The sequence below is a fragment of the Anopheles maculipalpis genome, chromosome 2RL (assembly GCF_943734695.1).
Source record: "Anopheles maculipalpis chromosome 2RL, idAnoMacuDA_375_x, whole genome shotgun sequence".
NCBI classification, from domain to species: Eukaryota; Metazoa; Arthropoda; class Insecta; order Diptera; family Culicidae; genus Anopheles; species Anopheles maculipalpis.
Window position 1 is genome coordinate 51388325 of NC_064871.1, and position 22158 is coordinate 51410482.

Consider the following 22158-nt stretch of genomic DNA (forward strand, 5'->3'; position numbering starts at 1 on the left):
TATAGTTCCATAACTGAACGCAAACAAATCCAATAAATTCTAGATTAACTTTCAACTCAATTGCAAACGAGACGCAGAATCGGTGAAGCTAGTTAAACTGGATGCAACACGAACACATGGTTTGAAATTTGCTGTTTTTGAGCAATTGTATATCAGAGTTCAACCATCAGCGCAATTGAGAGTATTCCATTTGCTTTTCTAATTCCAAAGCTAGAAAAAAATTTTCAGTTGTTAACAATAAAAAAGGTGAACTTTTTCCAGTCTCTCCCTACGGTTAATAGAGTGCCGTCGCCTTTCAAGACCAAAGATAACCCGAGTGCGCGAATTGTTCTTTCTAAAGCGCTGAAACGTCGTCCTGCTAAAAAAAAAGAAGCAAAAAGCAACGTGTTCTACCGCCTAGAATGACATTTAATACGCCACGAGCAATGGGGATTGGGATGCTGCAGTGCGAAAGGAAGCGAGTGAACCCATTAAAAATTAACCAGAATAAAATGAGCCTTGAACCGAGCGAAAATTACTCACACAAAATGGTGGAAAGATATCGGCTCCACGGTTTTGTGAGTGTGTGCCGGCCACAGGACGAACGAGCGAGCAATAGAGCACCGGGGACCGGGGTGACCGTTTTGTCCGAAAATTAATTACACAGTAAATAAGAAATTATGGAACGAAAATTGAATAGTCCCTCTGGGTAAGGAGAGAGAGAGAGAGAGCTCAGCTTGCCGCCTGTCTCGCGACGTAGAATGGAGGGATTTTCATCGTTTTCATTGTTGGTTTTTCGGTCGATGAAAGGACCCAGCGGATGGGTGGGAGAGGGGGGGAGAGGGGGGAGCTGTCCAGAATGGGGTGGTGTCGCATACACGAGGCACGTCCTGAAGAAGGACAGCTTTTATAGAAGCTAGCAGCTGCTACCGCTGTCACTGCATGTGCAAAGCGCAGAAAATATTCCACCAAGAACGAACCAACGCCATCGTACATAGAAGCGGTGCAGGAGTTTTCTAAAGGGGGTTAAATGTGGTGTGAAGTGGTTGAGAGGGAGAAATCATAAAATATGAACAACTTCATTTTTCTCCCCTTTTTGTGCACCCCTCGGAACGCAGCTGGCCGGTTCGCTTATTGCTCGTCATTGGCTGTGGGTGGTGTATGTGCTGCAAGCTCCGCCTACTAAAGACGTTTCCATAGCAACAGTGAAGTACATAAGCGGATTGATACATAACACCACAAACGTAAACAAAACCAGTTAGGGTTGGAAGTGAAACAGCTACAGTGCCGCACACAAGCACGGCAAGCGAGCCGGACGGCCGCGTAAAAGAGTGCAAGCGAGCTTTACGTCCGCGTGGAAATCTCTGTGGTGAAAAAGAAATGAAAACGGTCATCTCGATGCACAGAGCTGTTCGTCGGATTCATTCAATTTTTATTCTTTGACAGACGTAGACTCGAACGCACGCATGTCCACGCGCGTCCCGAACGATCTTCAACGTGTCTTTTCGAACGTACAGTGGAAGAAAAAAAAAAACAAAAAAACGACCGGCAAAAGGTGTTGTAGAGTCCCCGGGAGCGGCGTTCAAGGTGATCCATTCGTAGTGATTGTGTGTTTTCATTCGGAGTTTTCGGAGCATTTTTTCGACTCGTTCGTCATTGGAAGGATTTTATCGATGCGATCTACTGCTTGCCGTCGATTGTTACTGCTGTGTTACAGTGATTTACATCGAGTGATGCTGATCCTGTTGCTGATCAGTTTGCAAAGTTTCCATTCATAATTTGTAGTGAAATAAAGTGATGTTTGCAATTACGGTTTAGTGATAGCGATCGTGACAGCTTTGCAAACAAAACACCCCTTCACATACACCATCGATCGAAGTGGTACAGTGCAGTGTTATTTCCAGCGTCAAATAACGTATCAAACGAGGTCAACTATGTCATATGATGTTAGTTGCCGATGGCATTCACCTAGTGCACCGCTCAACAATTGCTAGTGGTGTGTGATGTGCGACGACAAGCCTTACAGTGTGCAAAACATTCTGTTCTAACGAACCACCAACGGATTGGCGTGGATAATAGCAATAATAAGTGCGAAAAAAAGCAAAACACAAATAACGAACCCCGGTACGATTGTCTAGTGCAAAGTGTCTCTGGTAACCTGGTGGTGTAGTTTGGTGCAAATCTTCATGCTAAAATCGTCAGGAATGACTGTAACTCCGGTACGAATGGCGATGACCAGCCCGACGGTGCCCATGCAGCAGAAAACGAACTCGCGGATCAGCAACTTCAGTGTCGCTTCGCTGCTGGCGGACACGCGGCCTAAAACGCCCAACGCACACCATGCCATCATCACCTCCGGCAGTACCACCACGACTACCCCCACGCCCACACTCACCCCCCTCAGTCCACTGATGGTGCATGGTCCTCACGGTATGCTGCACCAGTCGGCGGCGCTCACAATGACGACGACGACGTCCCTGCCCGGTGCGTCACCGTCCGGCGACATCCTGCCAGCGAATCTGTCCTCCCACACGACCAGTTCCTCCTCCCCGCGGTCCCAGCACGATGCTAGCTCACTAAAAAACGTCGATACGGATCGAGCCGACACACCGCACAGCCTGCTCGAATCGGACGACTACGACTCGAACCATGACGAGGAGGAAGACTCGATTGTGGACATTGAGGATATGGATCACGAGCTGAGCGAGAGTGGATCACAGCCGGGTCGCAAGGGTAGCGGTTCACCGGGGTCTCCGTCGACGTTGGGTATGCCGCACGGTTCGCCACCGGCTGCCGCCCTAGCTGCCGCCGCCGGTCACGTCCCGATCCGACCAACACCGTTCAGTGCCCTCGCAGCGGCAGCGGCGGCCTGGGGTGGTATGAGCGGTGGTGTTCCGTGGCCCGGTGCCCGACAGATGCCACCGTTCGGTCCGCCCGGTCTCTTCCCCGGGCAGGGTTTCGGTGCCGGTCAGCTTGGTGGAGGTAAGTTTCGTGGTACAGCAATAAGTTAGACGCTAGTTGTTTTGGTTAAGAACTCAGCGAAGGTTAATCGCATGCATCCCGAGTGTTTTTGCGTGTACAATTTCGGGGTTTTAGTTCCGGGGCGAATTAGAAATTAGGCGACCTGATTACACCAGTGGCGGGTGAGCGGGTGCGAAGACGGTGGAGCACAGGGTTTGTGCCAACGGGAGGTGAAAGATTAATTTCATTTAATCGTGTCTAAAGCTAGTAATGTGTGTGTATGTGTTTGCATGCTTTGTAGCGCATGGTTTGAGCTTATGTTTGTGTCTATGAAATCCCGCCAGGGTGGAAGGTTAATTGTGGCGCCGAATTTCTGTCCAAAGCCTGCTGACAGATTTTTGGTGTCGCTGTGCGCGTTGCAAGTGACTTCGAGGGCGCTTGGGAAGTTATCAATGTGTTGATAATTTGTTTTCAGCTTTGTTTGCAGTTCGTACCACGGGGCTTATGAGCTTTTCTAATGGACAATGTTCTACTGTGTTCTTAGAGCACCGATCAACACCCGGACACGTGTAGTTTTCGTCGCATTTCGGTGGTAGAAGTCTTGCATTACTTGACACACACACACATACACACGAGTACAAAAAACACAGTAAGCAAATATTGATCTTTTGAGCGGCACCAAAAAGAAAGACGAAAGAACATCGAAGCCGAAAATGTTTCTGGACGAAAAGGTCAACCTAATCGATCGGTCATGTTTCGCCTTTTTGTGCTAACTCATTTTATTGGATTCGGTGCGTTTTCTGCCGCCAACTGCCTAGCGCCCTGGTTGTGGTACATTGCTACTAATCTCGGATTATGCTTAGCATCCATTTACAAAGCGGTATTTGTGTAATGAAGCTTTCCGAGTGCCTTCTTCAATTTTGTGTGAACAGAAAGTAAAGCAACTTGGATAAACTTGAAACGATGAAAGGATGAATCGAAACTGGCAGCGAAATCTGAAATCGATACAGTACCGAGGGTGGTTGATTTGGGAGACAGGCACGGGCACGGTGGGCTGGCTACAAATTAGAAACATTTAACTCATTCTCCGATGCGTGCTCGTGAATGGGAGAAACAAAAGAGGAAACAAGATAAGATGGGAAACGACCGAACCATGCACCGTGCGATTGAGTTGGATGATGAGCGAAACGCTAATAGGAATTGAAATGAATGAAAGGAAGCAAATATCTGAATGTCCCTCTCTGGGCTTCAGCCGAGGTTTGGGTTGGGAAAAAGGCCGAATCGGGGAAAAAACAAACCTGACGAAAAGTCACACATGCGTGTGGTTCGACGGTGGATGGAAGCAAGCCACGATTTGGTTTGGGATTCGAAATGAAACCGATCTGAAGCTGGATGCTGCGATCTTAAAGTGTCACCAGCTTCCGACGGCAAAACGTGGCACATGTGGCGAAATGGTTCTACTTGGTTTGGTTTAAATTAGTAAGACAAGGCGTTTTGTGTGTCAAAAGCGAAATCACATCGAGATTGTTTGATGCAGAATTTAGGTTTTTTTTTTTCTCTTTCGGTTATAATAATACACCAGCCGCTGTCCGATTGTCACATTGCGTTCGAGGATAATTACACGCCTGATATTTCGCACATGTGGTGCGCCAATGAATGACTTATGGGTTTGGTTTGTGGATGCCGAAGAACTGAAGCAACGACAAGAAACCATCAAATGAAACATCCTTAGTGGTGGATCCAAGGGAATTTCATATGCTTTAAGTGGCGGGCAGAATCGGGGAGTGTGTGGTATGGGGACGCATTATTTTCCTAATGAAGCATCACGAACGCAAGCATTGGAGAATGCGATAATGGCGATAATTCAACGACGCAAGTCTAGCTAATTCGATTCTGCGATCGCGTTTCTAGTGCGCACTCCATCGGTAGTGGCACAACGCTAATCGCAATAAATCATCGATTGGGTGCAAGCGAGCAAACGAGATCTACCAAAATACCTAATAAATGACTGCAGGCAGGTAACGAAAAGACAAAAACCCGAAATCGAAGGCGAAGGCGGCATCGGATAAACGTCATCAAGCGCAGATGACAAACGAGCGGTCGGAAAAGATATAAACATATTTTATCCGGGTCACCGGAGCTGTGTACGAGTTGTCGAGTCCCGGGCGCACATGCGGGGACGGAGAATTTCGGAAGGAATGTTTTGAGTTCTGTGTCGTTCTTCCCGCAACGCGCCCTTCGCCCAGTATTTCTTTACGATTTTGGTGTTTTTTGTTCCCTTTTTAATCACGGCCCTTTTCGGCCGGCTATCACTTTGTCCACTTCCTGGAACCGGACCGGGAAGCATCTTCTGTTTCTCTCTCTCTCTCTTTTCGTTCGATTATACGTCTCCTATAATGTCTTATGGATCGCCTATGCCGACCACGATCAATCCCTCCCAAACGGAGGCAAGAAAACAATTAATTAGGCTCGGTTTCGGGGTTTGTTGCGATGGGTGTTTCTTTAAACTGCTTCTGGTCGGCCTGGGCACGGATCGGTTCCTTGCCAGCCTCGTTGCAAGGGCACAGAAGGCGGGAGGACACCGATAAGAAAGATTAATTAATAGATTTCAGATACATCTCGCCTGGCGGGAGAGAGATAGAGAAAGATCGTACGACGATGATGGTGATCGCAGCCCGGCAGCAGGCCCGGATCGTCTGCGGAAGATCAGACTGGAAACATCGGAACAGAATCAAAGTAGTGCAGTGTAGTAGGAACCGTTTTCGTGGGAAAAACAAACGATTACCGCGCAAGACCTAGGGCAAGAGGCAAGGAGAAATGCAGTATAAAACAAAAACAAAATACACAAGAAAGGCAATTTGAGGGACGTCTTCATGACTTTATTTTCATCTCATGATGATGCCGTTCGGCATTAAGTTCGATCTGGCAGCTAAAGATGAAGCTTGCCTTCCATGTCGTCACCATGTCGTCCCGCACCCCCCACCTCCTTGAACCTCCAACAGCAGAAGGAGGAAACTGAAACAGGAAGTGAAACCGGTGTCCCGGTGATGGCCGGTTAATTAACTTGTAATTAGTTTACACACCGGGTTAGTTTTTGTGTGTTGTCGTTTCGTTGTACGATGTTTTTGCTTGGTGTTTGTGTATGTGTAGCGATCGCAAAGATCTCAAGCAAAGCTGTTTTTTTCATTTAATGTTCGTCTAAGGCACTGAGGCCACATTTCGGGTCTATCTGTAAAAGAAATAGTTGTCCATAGAAACAGGAAGCCAGGAAAACCATCAACGAAACAGTGGAAGCAGACCAAATAAACTGAACAACCGGGCAAATGTATCTAGCCGTGTGTATTATCATAATTTCACCGTTTAAATTCTATAATTTAATTAAACTAGACTCCCCGGAGCGGGCAGGGTCGAAGTCGCGACCGTAATCGGAGGCTTTGCCGTAGCTTCGATCGATCGCACCTTCCCTCGGATCTCATTGTTTTCTTTTTCATAGAAGATGTGCTGCAATATTTTTCGTCGCCCGTTTTCCCTCTCGTTTCTCGCCCGGCCTTTCTCTCTATTGGACGCTTCCTTAAAGCACCATTTTGTGATCGTGTCAAGATCGACGGATTATTTCGTGGCTTAGGATCAAGCTGTCTGTAGTTTTGTTTGTTTTTCCCTTTTTTCGGTGTCCGACACTCACGTCGTCACGTTGTCGGCTGGTAGCTGACGCCGTTTGCTGGAGTGTGTAATTAGTCCGGAGAATTTTTCACCCTCCAGCTCCAGGTAGCTTTCGAGTGTTCCATCTGAGGGCGTTTTTTTTTTGGTTTTGAATTAAATTTCAACAACACATTGACGCCATCTTTCATTGCTTTGTGAGTTTTTCAATTTGAGCAGCATTTGACGATGCTGCTTTTCTCGGACTGTGCGTGTTTGTTTCTCGTGCTTTTTCCTCCTGTTTTCGTGCTCGTTTAGTTTCGTTTTGTTTCATTTCACCTCCACCGGAGGCATTGTCCAGGCGGGTTGGAACGTTGCGCGCAAATTAAGTCATTAGGGAAACAAGGCAGTCCGATCTAGCTGCTGGAAGCAAAAACAAGCCCCCTTGCCACATTGATGTTCCGGTGGGAGCTTACCAAAGGCCTAGAGAGACTAGGAGGCACCTGGAAATTTTGCCATGGGGGGGGGGGGGGGATGGGGGGGCTCTAGCAGCGGGGCTTGTTGCGTGCGTGTGTGTACGGGTGGTGAAAATTTGATAAGTGCTTTAATTAGCCCGTGTGGCGCCTTTTTGATATATAATTTTATGTCAACTGTTGTTCCGTTCGTTGCTTTGCTAGTGGATGAAGAAATTAACGCATGCTCACAGTTACAAACAAACGGGGGCCTGACGTGAAATTAATTCGCATTTGCTTGTTTGTTTTTTTTTGTGGCTGCCTTGTTTTGAGGCACTTAAGTAGCATAATTTTACATTTGTTTAGGGGAAAAGTATGTAAAGCGCTTCGTTTGATAACAAATAGCTGTCGTTGAGTAGGAACAGTGTGCGACACGGTGCGGGAAAACTAAAGTTAAAGTGGGAAGAATTAATGTAAAATATATTTTTGCAATAAAAACCATGGATCACTGCCCGAAAAGATCCAAACCAAACCGTTTGTGTGATGATAGTTGTTGGCCTATTCATTTGCTCGCCATAAAACCTCATGAAGAATACAAATTAAAAACAGCGCTTAGAGAGGTAAATTTATAAGCAGGATGATTTTGTCTAATTTTTGGCAAGCAGTGGTAGCTAAGCAAGCAGCACAATATAGGCATAGGCCTTACAACATATTCATCGTTGTAGGTGCTAACAGCTTTGACATAAGGCAATTTACCATCACGAATTGCAGCTACCTCAAGCACCGTGGAGAAGGACAGTTTTCGTGAAGCATTCCGAATACTCTTACTGCTATTTACCAACAGAAAGGGCTACTGAGTGGTAGCAAAAATCAAATGAAACTTCAGACGACATGTCGTGATTATCTGCAATCAGCAACTACTGGACTTTTGTTTTGCATCCCCAATGTTCGCCCTGCTCGATACACAGTAGCTACCAAAGAGCGACAGCGAAAACAGCAAAAATTATATTTTCTGCGCAGCTTCGTTTCGCCGACACGACGCACGCGGATACGGACGGTTTTAAAACAAATTAAAACATTTTTATAGTGTGCTGCGTTCCATTCCGCACCGCGTGTGCTGCATCGAGCGACGAGAAAACTGTGAACGAACGAGCGAGAGGATGAGAGATAATCGTGTGTAAACCTGCACTCGGCTGCAACTCCAAGCCCCAAAACGTCCGATCGCTAATGAGTCTTGAGAGATCGCATAACATCACCTCGTCCGGAGTTCGCTTGAAAACTTGATCCTTTCTGCCCATTCCGCCCCCCTCCCCCCGCCCCGCCCCGCAAACTGACCCAGCAGCAGATGCTCACCGAAGTAGAGTGGTGGAGGCTTCTTTTTTATGACCCCAACCTCTTTCCTCGAGCAGTTTTGGAACGAAATGAGTGTTAATGTGGTGAATCCACTCCATCCCATTCCTACGTTACCACTCCTGTCCCGTTCGCAGCCCAAATGAAGAGGGCGCGGGGGCAGTGAAATTACAATAACAAATAAATTAACAACAATACTTTTCCATGTTCGCTTTTATTATAAACAAGTATCAAATTAATGTAATAATAATTTTAAATCACTTCCTCGCCCTCAAACGCACCCTCGCGGGCAATGCGTTTGACCATCGACAGCGAATGAATTAGCACCGGAAGACGGTTGGATGGCCATGTGCCATAAGTAAGGGTGGTGTGGGGGGGATGGGGGCACAAAAGTGAGCCGAAGAGGGGTAGAGGTTTGATAATAGATTCTCAACACGCAAACCCAACGAAGGACCATTTCACTTAAAGCGGTTTGTTGTTCCAGCGTCTCTCCTGGGTACATTTGAGTTTTTTTTCTGTTTTTTGGTTAGGTCCGGTGAGCTGTTTTATTATTTATTGTAATTTCAACTAATTAATATTAATTTCACCAGCAAATCAACGAAAACTAGGAAAGGAAAAATAAAAGCGACTAAATGTGGTCTGGGCGTCCGCACTTACCGTCTCACCGTCCATTTGGGTTTCGTTTCAATTTCCTTATTTGAACAAACGCATGGATTGTGTGAGCTTTTTTTAAAGCTGTTTCGATTATCTTTGAACTAAAAACCCATATTTGGAAAATTGGTAGACTGAGGAAAAAATGTTCTCGCTAATGCAAGAAGTACGCCGGAGTTGATGGCAAGCAAACACTTAGCTACGCATTAATTGCAATCAATATTAATGAAGATCTAGCTGGCAAACTCTCTGAACAATCTCTCTGGTCTCACCGTTCTTTGCGAGTTTACGGACATTCCCACCCGCTCCAAGTACCTATCGCTTTTGGGCATGTTGAAACATTTCTATTAACGGTCCGAAGGTCAAACGATGGCATCGCAACCGGCAAGACCTCCTGCGCTCCCAGCATCGACGATCGATCGTTCGCATCTCCGTTCGACCTGTCCAGTCTCGCAAACTCTCTTGGTGCAGTCGCAGTCGTGGAGCAGTGCATTTGAAAATAATTTACAACGCCATTGTTTCGGTGGCTCCCCCGAAACCAGCCACCAATGTAAAAATGAATACGGTGAAATGGTTTATGATTTGATTGTAAACGATCCTTGACCGCCGAGTGCTGTTCATCCCGCCGAACGTTGCAAAGAAACGGTGCAAAGTCAATCGATTGAGATTGCAAATTTTTACAAAGAATACAAAACTTTCCTGTGCGCGTTTTTTTCTTCAGGGCTCGTCGAAGTCCCCCCCCCCCCCCCCCCGATCCTGAAGGTGGTTGTAAAAGGGAGGATATGGATATACACTATTGTTCGTGTTATGTAGTTTCTTGTATGTGTGTCGCGCAAAGTTTTCAAATTGGACAGGAAGTGTGGGGAAATATGGAAGGTGGAGCGTTTCGATGAGGTTCCAGAAGAACCACGACGCGGTCCCATGAACCCATACATCGGATTGGACGAAGAATTTGAAATGCAAATCCAACGTGGAAACGGGTGATTTCCGCGAACAAATTCCCGAAGCCCGCAAGGGTTGGAAAGTTGGGTGTTTTTTTTTTTTTTTTTGCTGCCATTCCCAGCACCCGTCTCGATCGCGTGGCTTTATCCCGAATGAACGCAACCAGGAGTGTTTTGGATTCGGTTTGGGAACGAATAATTTCGTTGTAGTTACCGATTTGCTGAGGAATAGGGCTTGGGTTTGAAAAATGTACTACCGTGTGTCGTTGTTGTTGCGGCGCGATCCGTTGGGCTACCGATTTCCTGTTCAACATTTTCAAATGACTTAATTTGTCCCGATGGTAAAACACGCCATGCCGAGAAACCGTAGTACCGTTTGCACTTGTACTACTCTGAAGTATGGTTGGCTAATTCATTCAATAATAATGTAGCCGTTTTTACGACCACATTTTTCTTGCTTTTGGCGAGTTCGTCCGTCTCGAGCCGGTGGGGTTGGCTTTGGAATGGCTTTGTGGAGTAAGAATTTTATTGGATAATGTAGCAAGAAAACGGGAAATGTTTGTTTTTTTTCTGGTTTACTCGTTTGCAGCTGCAAAATTCAAATTTTTGACACATTTGTGCTTGCTAGGCGTGCACACTTTTGGAGACCGATGGATGCGGCGTGGTGGTTACTAATGGAAACGATCTGCAGAACAATTCTAAGAATTCTAGCATCCCTGATGCGATGGCAACGGTTTCGCAGACGCCAATTCCTCGAACATGCTCCGGGCGATTGAGTGCTGCACAAATGAGTCTAAAAATCGCAAGCGAACCGGGGGCTGAAATGCAATTTTCCTCAAAACAATTAAACACCATCGAGCTGTGGTGTGACGGCAGAGCGGTATCGCAGCACTGTGTACCATATCCCCGGGGAGCAACGGGTGGTGTTGCCCGGTATGCCATAAAATGACAACCATCATTAGGAACGCACCCGAGGCTCAGTGTAAATGAGATGAATAAATTTCAATCCATAACGACACTGGTCTGTAAGGACGTATGCAAGAGATGCTTCCAAACCCTTACGGGGGAATAGTGATGGATGGGTGAAATTGAGTTGCTCAAGAATGAGTTACTTTCGCATAAATTAAAGTTATATTTTTCAGATAAATAGTTACACGACTGAAGGTTGAAGAAACATGGTTAAATAGTTAGGTTGTAATTGCTTCATGGGTGCTCCTTTAAGGGTTATCCTGGTTTGGATGACGTTTATTGCGTTGTTCCTCAACTGTTCCAACACAACACGAACGCTCCAATGCCTAGCGGAACGTCATGTTGCGCTACTCCATCTGCAATGGCAACGATGCGACGTTCGGGCAGACATTGCCGAACGGCGACAGGTAAGGGCGCCGGAGGTCGAAACGATATTTGAGCGCATCCGACGTTGCTAATGAAGCTGTTAATTTAGATTTGTTTTATGTAACGGCGAATTTGGCGCGCGCACACCGCGAACGTACCGTGCATATCATCGTGATTCGTGGTCACCGTGTAAACCGTGTGCTCAGTTTGTCCGTACCGTAAAGGTACACCGGTGCTCGGTGATGATTTGAAAATTAATCTCTTGCCCATTCCCTGCTGCCCGGCCGCTTTTCACACGCAGGTGCTATAGGGCCAAAGAAACCAACCAACCAAGCAAGCAAGCACGTCGATATTGTGCGTTTAATGCTCTTGTGTTTTGTCGCTTTGGTTCTTTTCGGGGGGTTTTTGTGTGTGTGTGTGTTTGTTTTGTTGGTCAGTTCCAGCACATCGGGTTTTGTGATGGCGGTGGATGGCGAGAATGGAATTACAAAACTAGCATTTACCGGGTCTGATACGAATCTTTACTGTTGCTGCTACGTCGCGGCATGCTGAATTTTGTTACACTACATTATCAGTCGGTAGCGTTTTGGGTGATAAAATCGGCTGGGGCCAAATTGAAATATGGTGTGTACTGTGCGTACGAAAAAAAGTGTTTAATTTAACGGAACATTCTACTAATCTAGATTTTTGGATGTTGTTGTGATTTGTTTTGAAAGAAGTGGTAACTTTCAGATCTGTTTATTTGAAAGATTTTTTGTCCAGCATTTTGATAGTTTTTTTTTTAATGTTTTATTAATAATTGGTATTAAACTAATAACTTATAATTTTACCGATCACTGCTGCTTCAAGTGCCCTTTAGTGCAATTTAGAAAATATTCTTGTAATTAACGCTAACAAGGAACAGAAGTAGAAATATTAATGCAATCAGTATGCTTCTGAAATTGGTTGATCTTCTCTGTATTAAATAAAGATCTTCTTTTTCTCCTTCTTGGCTTAACGACCTCTAAGGTCACACGTAGAGAATAGTCAGCCCTCACTACGGGGAGACGACGGTCCGGATGGGATTTGAACCCCGGTCCCGCCGTTTGAAGACCGGCGCCGATGTCGCCAACACCACCGGTTCGGCCCCAAATAAAGATCTTATTTAGGCTAAAAGAGCAAAATAGGACTCCTTTAGAAGACTTTCAATAGAACAGCGAATAGTCTGCATTCAAGAAGGATTCCGGTGACACATTAGACCATTTGGTTTGAGTTAAGCAATTCTTCGTTGATCGTTATGTACCAGCGGATATACTTTCTCTTGCTGCTGAATGAATTGTGTGAAGTGAAGTGTGACGTTCCGGAAGCTGATGCAGTGTTGATTATTTGAAAAGTTAATCACTATATTACTTCCGTTGCAACCAGAGACCAAATCGAGCGTGATTGAGACGCACACGCCCTAAAGCGTAATCAATCCGTTGATGATGATGGTTACGCGAAGCTCTGGGGGAATGATGCCAACAGTATCTTCCTCAGAGTCGCCAACAGCAGCAGCAGCAGCAGCAGCAGCAGAAAAAGAGCGACAAATGGAAACCAGATGCTGGGGCAGTTGTTGGACACCCAGCGACTGATAGGCTAGAGACAGTGAACCCAACCGTCGTCCCATGCGGACCGAGCAATTGTAGACCGGAACTAGAATTTAAATAAATTAATAATAACTCTCTCGCGCTTCTCGACCGTTTGGGTGTTTGGGTGACAGTGGTCACTGGGGGGAAAAAAAAGCGATCGTTTGCGAGCTCTTTCGGGGATCGCGTGTTTTCGGTGAGGAATGGAAATTTATTTCAATCATTTTCTATTTCCCGTTGTTTGCAGCAGGCCGAAGAAAAAGGATGTGAAGGCGAATAAGGCAAGGAGAGAAATTTCTCCATTAAACATCATATCCCGCTAGTGTTGCTGTTGTTATTATTGGTGGTAATGTGAAGATTTACAGCATAATGAGGATTAACGCTTCCCTCCTCGGGACATTCAGTCATTCCTGACCATTCCGTGGTATGGCGGTGTTGTTTGAATAATTTGTGCCCAACATCGCTGCATGCTGGTGTTGTTGCGGCATGTTTTTTTTTTTTCGAGTGTTCGCTCGAGTACGCAAATTTGCGTGTCTATCGCTAATTTTGGCAATAAATTTTAATCGGTCACATAATCGGGACCAATTAATAACGCCTTCCGTTTGGTTCGGTTGCCCGTTTTTTTTTTTTCGAAAGCGATTCCGGTCGATTAAGATACGACCAACCGTACGGAGCTGTGGATTTGAAAAAGCGGGCCCCGCGAAAGTCCTCATTGTGTAGGCACAAAACAAACGAAATGTGCTTCAAAACTCGAAACTCCTAAAAGGAGTGAATGAAAACAAATATCTACTGCAAGAATGCATCGAACCAATCCGGCAGACAAGTGCAAAGCAGCGATAATTACTGTTGCCTCTCGGGGATGCGTTTGCAGCCGAACCATCGGAAACTGTGTCCTTATCTAATCTTAAACGGGCTCCCTGTGACAAGGATGATGTGTATGGTGGAAGGTTGTGAGGCCGGCCAAAAAAAAAAAAACCCGGTCCCAAAAAACAAAAGTCCCTGTCCCAAGCAAGCAGAGAGAGCACTTAAGGGACGTAAGTGGCCGGCTGTTGGTTGAAGGTTTCCCCAAGACCGGTGGCATTGGCGCGCGCAAAATGTGACATTTGCGATAAGCACGGTTCTTGCGTGCGTTCAGACTTCAGGGGCACTTCCCAAGGCCGTGCGTAAGGAAAGCAGCAGGCGGGAACAAGAAATAAATTACGCGCTTATAAGTTATATAGAGTCATTAAAATGGTTTATCACAGGTGTAATTGATTTAATTAGTCCATTAACGTTCTGAGCTCCTGCTCGGGTTTTATGCATCCACATTGCAGGACGCTGCTACACTTGATCGAATCGAATTTATTGCCATTGTTTGTCTTTAAATTGACTGCTTAAAGGGATATCCCGCCTAGCTGGCGGGTAAATGTTAGAGGACGTTTTCTTTCTTTTCTTTTATTGTGTTACATAAACGTCATGTCGCTCAATGTTTATGATTTTCCTTTCGTTCCATTTCGCCTTTTGCAACGGCTTGCATGCCACTGGACAGTGGTACTGGAATGTCAGCAACACTGGTCCTCCAGAGATCTTGTGTTCGGTACGGTAGGAGAAAATTTAAAAATTCATTTCACAAAACGGAGGCAACGGCAAGCGGGGGTTTCGTTTTTAGCGCGCTTCGGCCAGTTCAACCCAATTAGTGCTTGTATGCAAATGGTGGCTAATTAATTGCAAAAATCTTCGTCGCCTTCCAACCGGCCCGTACCGGCCAGTTGGGGTGTGCGTGTGTTTGTGTCGTGATGTTTCGTTTGCCTTATTAAATGTCTTGCGTGTATGCAATCGTTCAAACATGCGCGTGATGCAAAGGAGAACCAGTGATATTGTTACGTCTGGCTTGAACTCCTATCGCGTACGAGCGACGTATGACGAGAACTCATTGGAAAAAGGGTTGACAGAAATAGAACGTCACTTTTGACCTCGTTCGTGGTGCCGCTGACGTAACTTCCGCTGTGAAGCATCTGTTAGCTTCGGAGGCTTCAGGTAGGTGGGCGGACGAATGACGGACGACAAAGCTCCGGTCCTTCAAAATTGGTTTCCATCGACAAGGGCTGCCGAAAAGGATGTAAAGGCCAATCGTTTCCGTTTAATTCAATTAGGTACCATAATTCTTTCCCTAAACGACGATTGGTGCTGAAAACGATGCTTTGCTGTGCGACCGTTAGCTGAGAAGGGTGTTAATTAATCCTTTTTTCACCTCGATCGACAGCAGATAAAACCGAGCGCCGTGACTCAGGCGCCTTCGAATCCTCAAATAATGTTTCATTTTAATGCCATCCGGGTCACCTCAGACGCGGGTGCACGGGGGAAACTATGCTGGAACGGTTTCATTCTTTTTTTTATAGCCAACCAGCTGAAGCTGGCAGGGCAGATGACGTACACCGATGAACCCTTTTCCGGGAGTTTAAGCAACAAGGAAAACAAAAGTGGTAACCTTAGAGCCTTTTTATGGGTTTTGCTTGCTGCGTAGTTTTATGGGTCCAGAATAGGGTGTCCGTTATAGAAAGGCTTTGTTTCCTGTCGAAAAGCGGTCCAAACAGTGGGGGAGACAGTTTTACAATCTCACCGGAACTTGCAAAAGGTTCGATGGTCAGGATTCATGATGGAATCTTGTGGTTTGTGACAGTTTTAAGACGAGGTCATTAGAAATCCTTGTTTTACTACTGCATCTCATTCCGATGGAAACTTTAATCGCTAAAATTTTGCGCCATGATAATGTCCTACGATATTTGGAAGTTTATGACATTCACATAATGAGGTTTGCGTTTTTCGTTCAGCAATAAAATGATCGAAAACAATGAAAATCTTCCCGTTTGCACCGAATTCATCCAATGGGAGTTTGTGCAGCACAAGTGCACAATAAAATTCAAATTAAAATGTACAAAATTTGCACACCAATGTTCGTGTCGACAAAAAGCAAACAGCAATTCCGACAATGCTACCGCTGCAAACCCCCCAAACCTGCATTCTGTTGATGAACACGTTCGGTAAGCCTGTGCCCGGGCCCGGCGGGTGCTGCTAGAGTAGCATTTAGCGCATTCCGATACGTCTGATTGAGCATTTGTTTTATTTCCTCACACTGTCGCAGTGATGCTGCGGTAGCCCTGCGTTTTGCCCTTTTGCTATAAAACATTTGGCAGAACGTTTCGGTACCATTAGGCGGGCAGATTCTTTCGTAGCGGTGGAGGTTAGCGACGGAGGGAGCGGATTGCGTTTGGCCATTTTCCCATTTGTCCGAGGCGCGTTTCGGAGCGACATCAAAGGAAAGTTCGTACGACGTACTGCGTCGTAACCGTTCGAGGACAGACATTCTTTGAGCAGTTGCGGAAGAGGAAGGTACCCGGCGTGGGATTGGTGCGCAGCGGCTCTACCCTGAGATGTCCCTCGATACGGCAGAGCGTCTGATCCGTTTGTTCACAGCTGATTTTCGCATGCGTATCAGTGTGATGTTCGCGCTCAATTTCTGGTACAAGCAGTAACGGAAGTTGACCAAATATCACCAAAAGTGTATCGGTAACAAACAGCAGCGTACACGCAGGCGGTTGGAGGAAGTAGGGGAGAGTGATCGGCCTGCGACCAAGATTATCTTATTACCATTTGTCAAACCTGATGGCGGGGTACGAGATTTTCAGCCGGCTGATGCTGTGTTTGGCACGACAAACGGCGTGTTTTGCCTTGGAATAGCGAAACATGTGTGTGACAAAGCGTGTCGCTTGGGGTTAGGGCTATGCATAGCGATCGCGATCGAAAGGTGGTTAGGTAGTCGCAAGTACGAGTGTTGGCGAGTGTGTGTATGCGGGGAGAAGGAATTCGTCACGGTATTCAATGTACTGAAACGCGCAACAGCAAATTGATTTGATTGCAGCTAATGAATTGTTTGGTCGTTTCATAAGCAAAGGTAGCAAGGGCATGAGGGTTTGGCGGTGGCAAACGGAATAGAGTCAATGATCATATATGAACATTAGCAATTTAGATAAGTGTTGCATGATGTGGTGTTTTACTTAGACAGTGACTATAACCAAGATCGGTTACTGTTTATGCTTGTTCCAGAAACTCCACAACTTTATTCGTATTCTGTGGAAAGGCTTCCGGAATTCCTGCGGAATTTTGTCTACAAAATAAATTAAGTTCATTACCTCAGATAGATTCACACAGCCGATTCTCGCTGTGGGAACGGTATTTGAATGCCCCTTTTCTGGGAAGGATCACCGCAGAAGAAGATCGGTGCGAGTGTTTGCGATTAAGATTAGATCTTGTGTATAAGAATCCTCGATCCTCGGATCGCACCCACGGCACGGTAACAAGCAATTACTAATCGACGCTAATGGAATGCAAATTTCCCACAAACAGCCTACGTGGTCGTCTTCATCATAAAACCGCCACACTGCATCCAGGGTTGTACCGTGATGTCCGTTTTCGACGAGGGACCGGAGAGGGAAGGTTGTGCAAAAAAAAAAAGGAAGGTGAAATAAGAATGCTACACAAACACCGAGCAAAAGCAATCGCATTTGAACCTGAACCCGAACTAATCGATTCGCTCTCTTGTGCAAAACAAATTAGTAAAAGCAAAGCACACAAGGTTTTGCTCGTACCCACTCCCTCCTACAGACCTGCAGCTACACTGCACTGAGGACCGTTGCAGCGTGCCCTTGGAATACTGTGCGAGTGCAAGCAGTGTGCCATTGGACGAACGGGCAAGGCAGCAATCGGTCGGTCAGTGAGGAGACTGCATTGCATTTGCAAATTGCAGGCGAGTTGTAGAACATCCAAACAACTACCACCGCAAGTCACAGTGCTCTTGATACGGGGGTTGCCTTGGTTTGCCAGTATTATTTACCCGCAGAGGAAAGCGAAAAAAGATAGATTCTGACGTGGTAATCAAGTGAACTTACCACAAACCATACACACACACATACATTGGAGCGTGGCGGAAAGGGACAAGCGAATGAAATTAATTTATTAAACTGCAATTCACACGTCTTCGATCCATTACGAAACAGACCTAAACCGCGCATTGCGCAAAATGGTGCGAACGAGACAGGCGAACGGTGCACAGCAGCATCAGAAGTGGGAAAACTACTGGTGTGCCCCATGCAATGTTTCACTCCGGTGCGCGCGGAATGTCCGCTGGCTGTTGGCGAATCGTAAGCGAACTGCTACTGGTGCCGCTATGTACGACGAAATGTGCGGGCGAAAATTATCAGCCTGCTCTCGGCTACGGGGTCTAACCTTTATTTACTGCTTCGCCACCTCCGGGAGCGGTAGCACCAACGCGGGACAGGACAATGTGAACTTCCGTGCCGGGTGCAACCAACCGGAACGCGGTTTTTAACAGGAAGTGTCGGGAAAAAGGAGTGGCGGGTTGATGTGGATTGTGTGAGTGCAAGTTTCGTTCGGTGGTGGAACAAGGCATGAAATATAGCCACGTTTTTAAACACGTCACCCAACGTTGGTATGGGTGTGGCCAACAACAACAAAAAAAAAGGAGAAGAAGCATCGGGATCAATTCAAAGGACGCCCAAAGTTGTGATGGTTTTATATCAAAATGTTGTTTTACGATGTTGGTGTGAAGATTGTTTCAATTGAAAAGTGTCCTAATAATACTGCTGCTTTTGGTAGGACTTCCAATGCGCTATGTGGTTGATCGTATGACGGTACACAAATCCATGAATCGTGTGCCCTCCACCTTAGCTCTCGAAAACGATCAGTGCGCTCAGATGTGCGGACCAACTCAATGGCGACGATCGTCGTCAATTAACGCTGATTGAGGTTATAATTTACTGTGTCACTTACCCACTGCCGACTACTCCATTGCAGCCACTTGACTATTGAGCGCTCTCTTGACTTCGGTGTGCGTTCCTATCAATTAACTCTACGGGATGGGGTTGGAGTTTCAGTGCGCACCGAGTGACACCAACGGCAAGCCGGGGGACCCGTTCCGTCTGTTCTGTGTGCATTCCTGCCGACGGTATCGATTGCTTGAAGTTTCTAATAGTCTATTAGCTTCCTCCCCGGGCAGACAACATTCACTTCATCCGTGCCAGCTTCCGTGCTGGATTCGTGTGTTTCCGCTTGGTTCGGTTTGTGTTGTGTTGTCTTTTTGTTAAAAATAAACATATCGCTGTCACTGGGAACGGTTGCCGGTGTTCGCTTTGTACTGCGGCACAAGCGAAACGCAAGAATTTCTACCACTGGCACACAGCGCACGGCAGAAGCCACACTTGACTAATGAGACATTAGAGAACTTCGACAAGCATTTCGAGGGGTGTCGTGTCTTTTGTCGAATACGTGTTAAAGACTTTTGCATTGAGCAGTGAGCTCCCTGAGCAATGCTGGAAGCAAATATCAGACATAACCTCGAATTCGATGTTCATAAAATACGTGAAAAATTAAAAATCGTAATAAATCTTTCCCACTCTACGCATCCAGTTCCATCTGACTATTACAGAGCGAGCATTACTCCTGAGTTGAAGTAAATGTTCTCTCAACAACGCACTCGGAACAGTCGGAATGGGTGTCGGATATTTATTAGTATGACGATGGTTTCGGGAGACCACATCGGTGTTGCTGGTGGTGTTTGTATTTTGCTAGCTGTCTTCGGTAACTTCATTAACTGTCACTTGAAATATTGTCTGTGCCGGCGCATACACGCACCCCGTGCGAGAACTTTTCTCACGGCGCCGACCGTGCACACAACATGATGTACGAGATACATCACTTACGCGATGATGAGGGCATTTTATTTTCGATGTTCGAGCACATGTTCAGGAGGGGTGCATCCGTGGGACGAATGTACAGCTGGCACGCGATTACGATGTAGTGTCGAGCTACTCTGTTACACACTGACTGGGGGAACCAGCGCAAGGGTTGTTATGATTGAAAGACTCCCGGCACTGGTGTTCCTGCCGGGTGCTTGAGGTGTTTGACAGTCTGTTTGCATGTTAATCACGTTGTAGTTGGCAAAGGTGTATGCAAAAATTGAATGTTGCTGATCAGATCGTTTGTTTTTCCCCTTTTCTCGCACAGATAACGAACCGCCCCGCATCAAGTGTAACCTGCGAAAGCACAAACCGAACCGGAAGCCTCGCACACCCTTCACCACCCAGCAGCTCCTGTCGCTCGAGAAGAAGTTTCGCGAAAAGCAATACCTAAGTATAGCGGAGCGGGCCGAGTTTAGTTCGTCGTTGAGGCTCACTGAAACTCAAGTGAAAATCTGGTTCCAAAATCGACGGGCCAAGGCGAAGCGGCTGCAGGAAGCGGAGTTGGAGAAGATCAAGATGGCGGCGCTCGGGCGGGCGCCAGGAGCCCAGCTGTACATGGGTTACTTCCACCCGAGCTTAATGGGGGGTGCGATGCATCTAGGATAAGCCGTCAAATGCTCCGACAGCGCCAACACAACCAACCAACCAACAAACCAACAAAACCTACCAACCAATCAACCATTGTGAATATTAGCATTTAAGTGTCTATTGCTAAAACGACTGTTGCATACTCGTAAGACAGTACTGCCGATGTGTGAGGTTATGATTAGGTATTTATTTTAGTTCTCAGCGTCCCAACACGTCCAATCCTCGAGAGACTCGGAGATCGAAATTCCTGGTCTTCCTGCCAAAGCAAAAAAAAGCGAATGCCAGCTCCTCCTCCCTTAATGCGTGCGTGTTGCCCCGAGGCACACACCCGTCCAGAGGCGTCCGACTAGGCGAGAAGAGTTTAATTTTATTTATTCACTGACGCGTTTTCCGCTCCCGCTATTGGTATCAGCCCCCCCCCCCCCCCAAAAAAAAAGGCCATTCCAATGACTTCCCAGCATCTCCCATTCCCGGACAACAGTATCACAGGTCTCGTCATAGTCAGCCAAGATATTTTGTAAATATCAATCAGTTTCGGTACGATACAGATCCCCTCAAGGGTGATGGTTGACTGAGGGCGTTATGTTGGGCCAACAACACGTCAGTGCCGCGAGACAAACACGCTCTTCAAAATAGGCCATTTGTAAATATTATCCCACGAAAAGCATTTGGCGTGCCAAGGGAGCGTGCGAAACGCTTTTCGGGCAATTTGCTCCCTTCCTTCCCCTTTTGTTTGTGCACCGGGCGAATCCTAGCGTTCCTAGGAACCCCCCAGTCGGCATTCGGTTCCGTCTCTTTCCCATTCCCCCTCCCAGCAACAAGCACAATGTAACGAATTCGGCTTCGGTGGACGCCGTTGGACAATACGGGTTCGAACGTTTTCGATAGGAAGACGCTCAATGGAAGGGAAACCCCATTTAGTGTGCACGGTTTAAATTTCTTAATTTTTTTGTAAATAACAACCTCAAATCTGAGACGCACGAGCGCAGAGGATAATTCACGAACATTAGGAAAGAAAAGCTCGAAAAAGATAAACAGCGAGAATCGGGCGAGGAAAGTGTTTAGTGAAGATTTCGATCCGAGTGCGCGTTGGTTGTGCGTTCGATCGATCGATTGATCAGGTGAACAGTGGTGTTGTAAATAGTTGTGGTAGTGTGTGCGAGTAGGCATGCGGGAAAGACGACGATAGGCGGCAGCCAGGGCAATAGGGCGTTTTTGTTTGAATGTGACAGCTTCCACGCCATATGAAGTTGCTGACAGATAGGTGCCGTTCAGGAGGAGAGGTCTCCGATGTTTGCGTGTCGTGTGCCGATCTCGATCATTACTTATCCAATTGCTGCCAAAGTTGTACAGAGGCCAGAGAGTGAGGATGGAGAAGCGAACAAAACCCCGCTCTTAAGTGGAAGGCAAACAAGGTTAATTTGAAACCTTAGGCTAAACTCATAAACAATCGAATCAGGCAGAAGAGATGGAAAATGGTTCAAAAAGCCAGAGACTCAGGCTCAGACAGACTCAGAGCTTTTAGGACTTTGTTTTGTTCGTTTCAAAAGAGCGCACACACTCTTACACACTTACCCACAGGTGTACTCGCATTAGTTACTCCAGGGCGCTTGTGAGAAGGTTCGACGAAAAAAAAAAAAACGGCAATCTGTAAAGAAAACGTTTGTGTATTATTTAACTGGTCGCTTCCCGAAGCCGAAAACTACACTAGGAAAAAAAATAAGCAAAAAGCGATAAGAAAGAGCGAATATCATTTGCAACAGTAAGTGCTAGTATGTAAGAGTAGATACAACTATGCTGGTGATTTGAACACTAAGAATACTAAGAAAAGAACAGAAAAGAAAAATATATACAATAAATAATGAAG

At 46.3% G+C, this 22158-nt stretch overlaps 1 protein-coding gene across 1 annotated transcript; it reads left to right on the forward strand.

Annotated features, from left to right (window-relative positions):
• The first annotated feature begins 2117 nt into the window (after positions 1-2117).
• LOC126558319 (muscle segmentation homeobox) lies at positions 2118-20559 on the forward strand. The gene is made up of 2 exons (XM_050214313.1): positions 2118-2961; positions 19969-20559. The coding sequence occupies exons 1-2, from the start codon at positions 2166-2168 to the stop codon at positions 20307-20309; spliced, it is 1137 nt and encodes a 378-aa protein (XP_050070270.1). The 5' UTR covers positions 2118-2165; the 3' UTR covers positions 20310-20559.
• The last annotated feature ends 1599 nt before the right edge of the window (positions 20560-22158 follow it).

Excerpts from the sequence above, each read along its gene's own strand:
- LOC126558319 (XM_050214313.1), top strand. The coding sequence starts at position 2,166 with ATGCTAAAATCGTCAGGAATGACTGTAACTCCGGTACGAATGGCGATG. Across the intron at positions 2,962-19,968 it reads TGCCGGTCAGCTTGGTGGAG|ATAACGAACCGCCCCGCATC; the intron begins GTAAGTTTCGTG and ends TTTCTCGCACAG.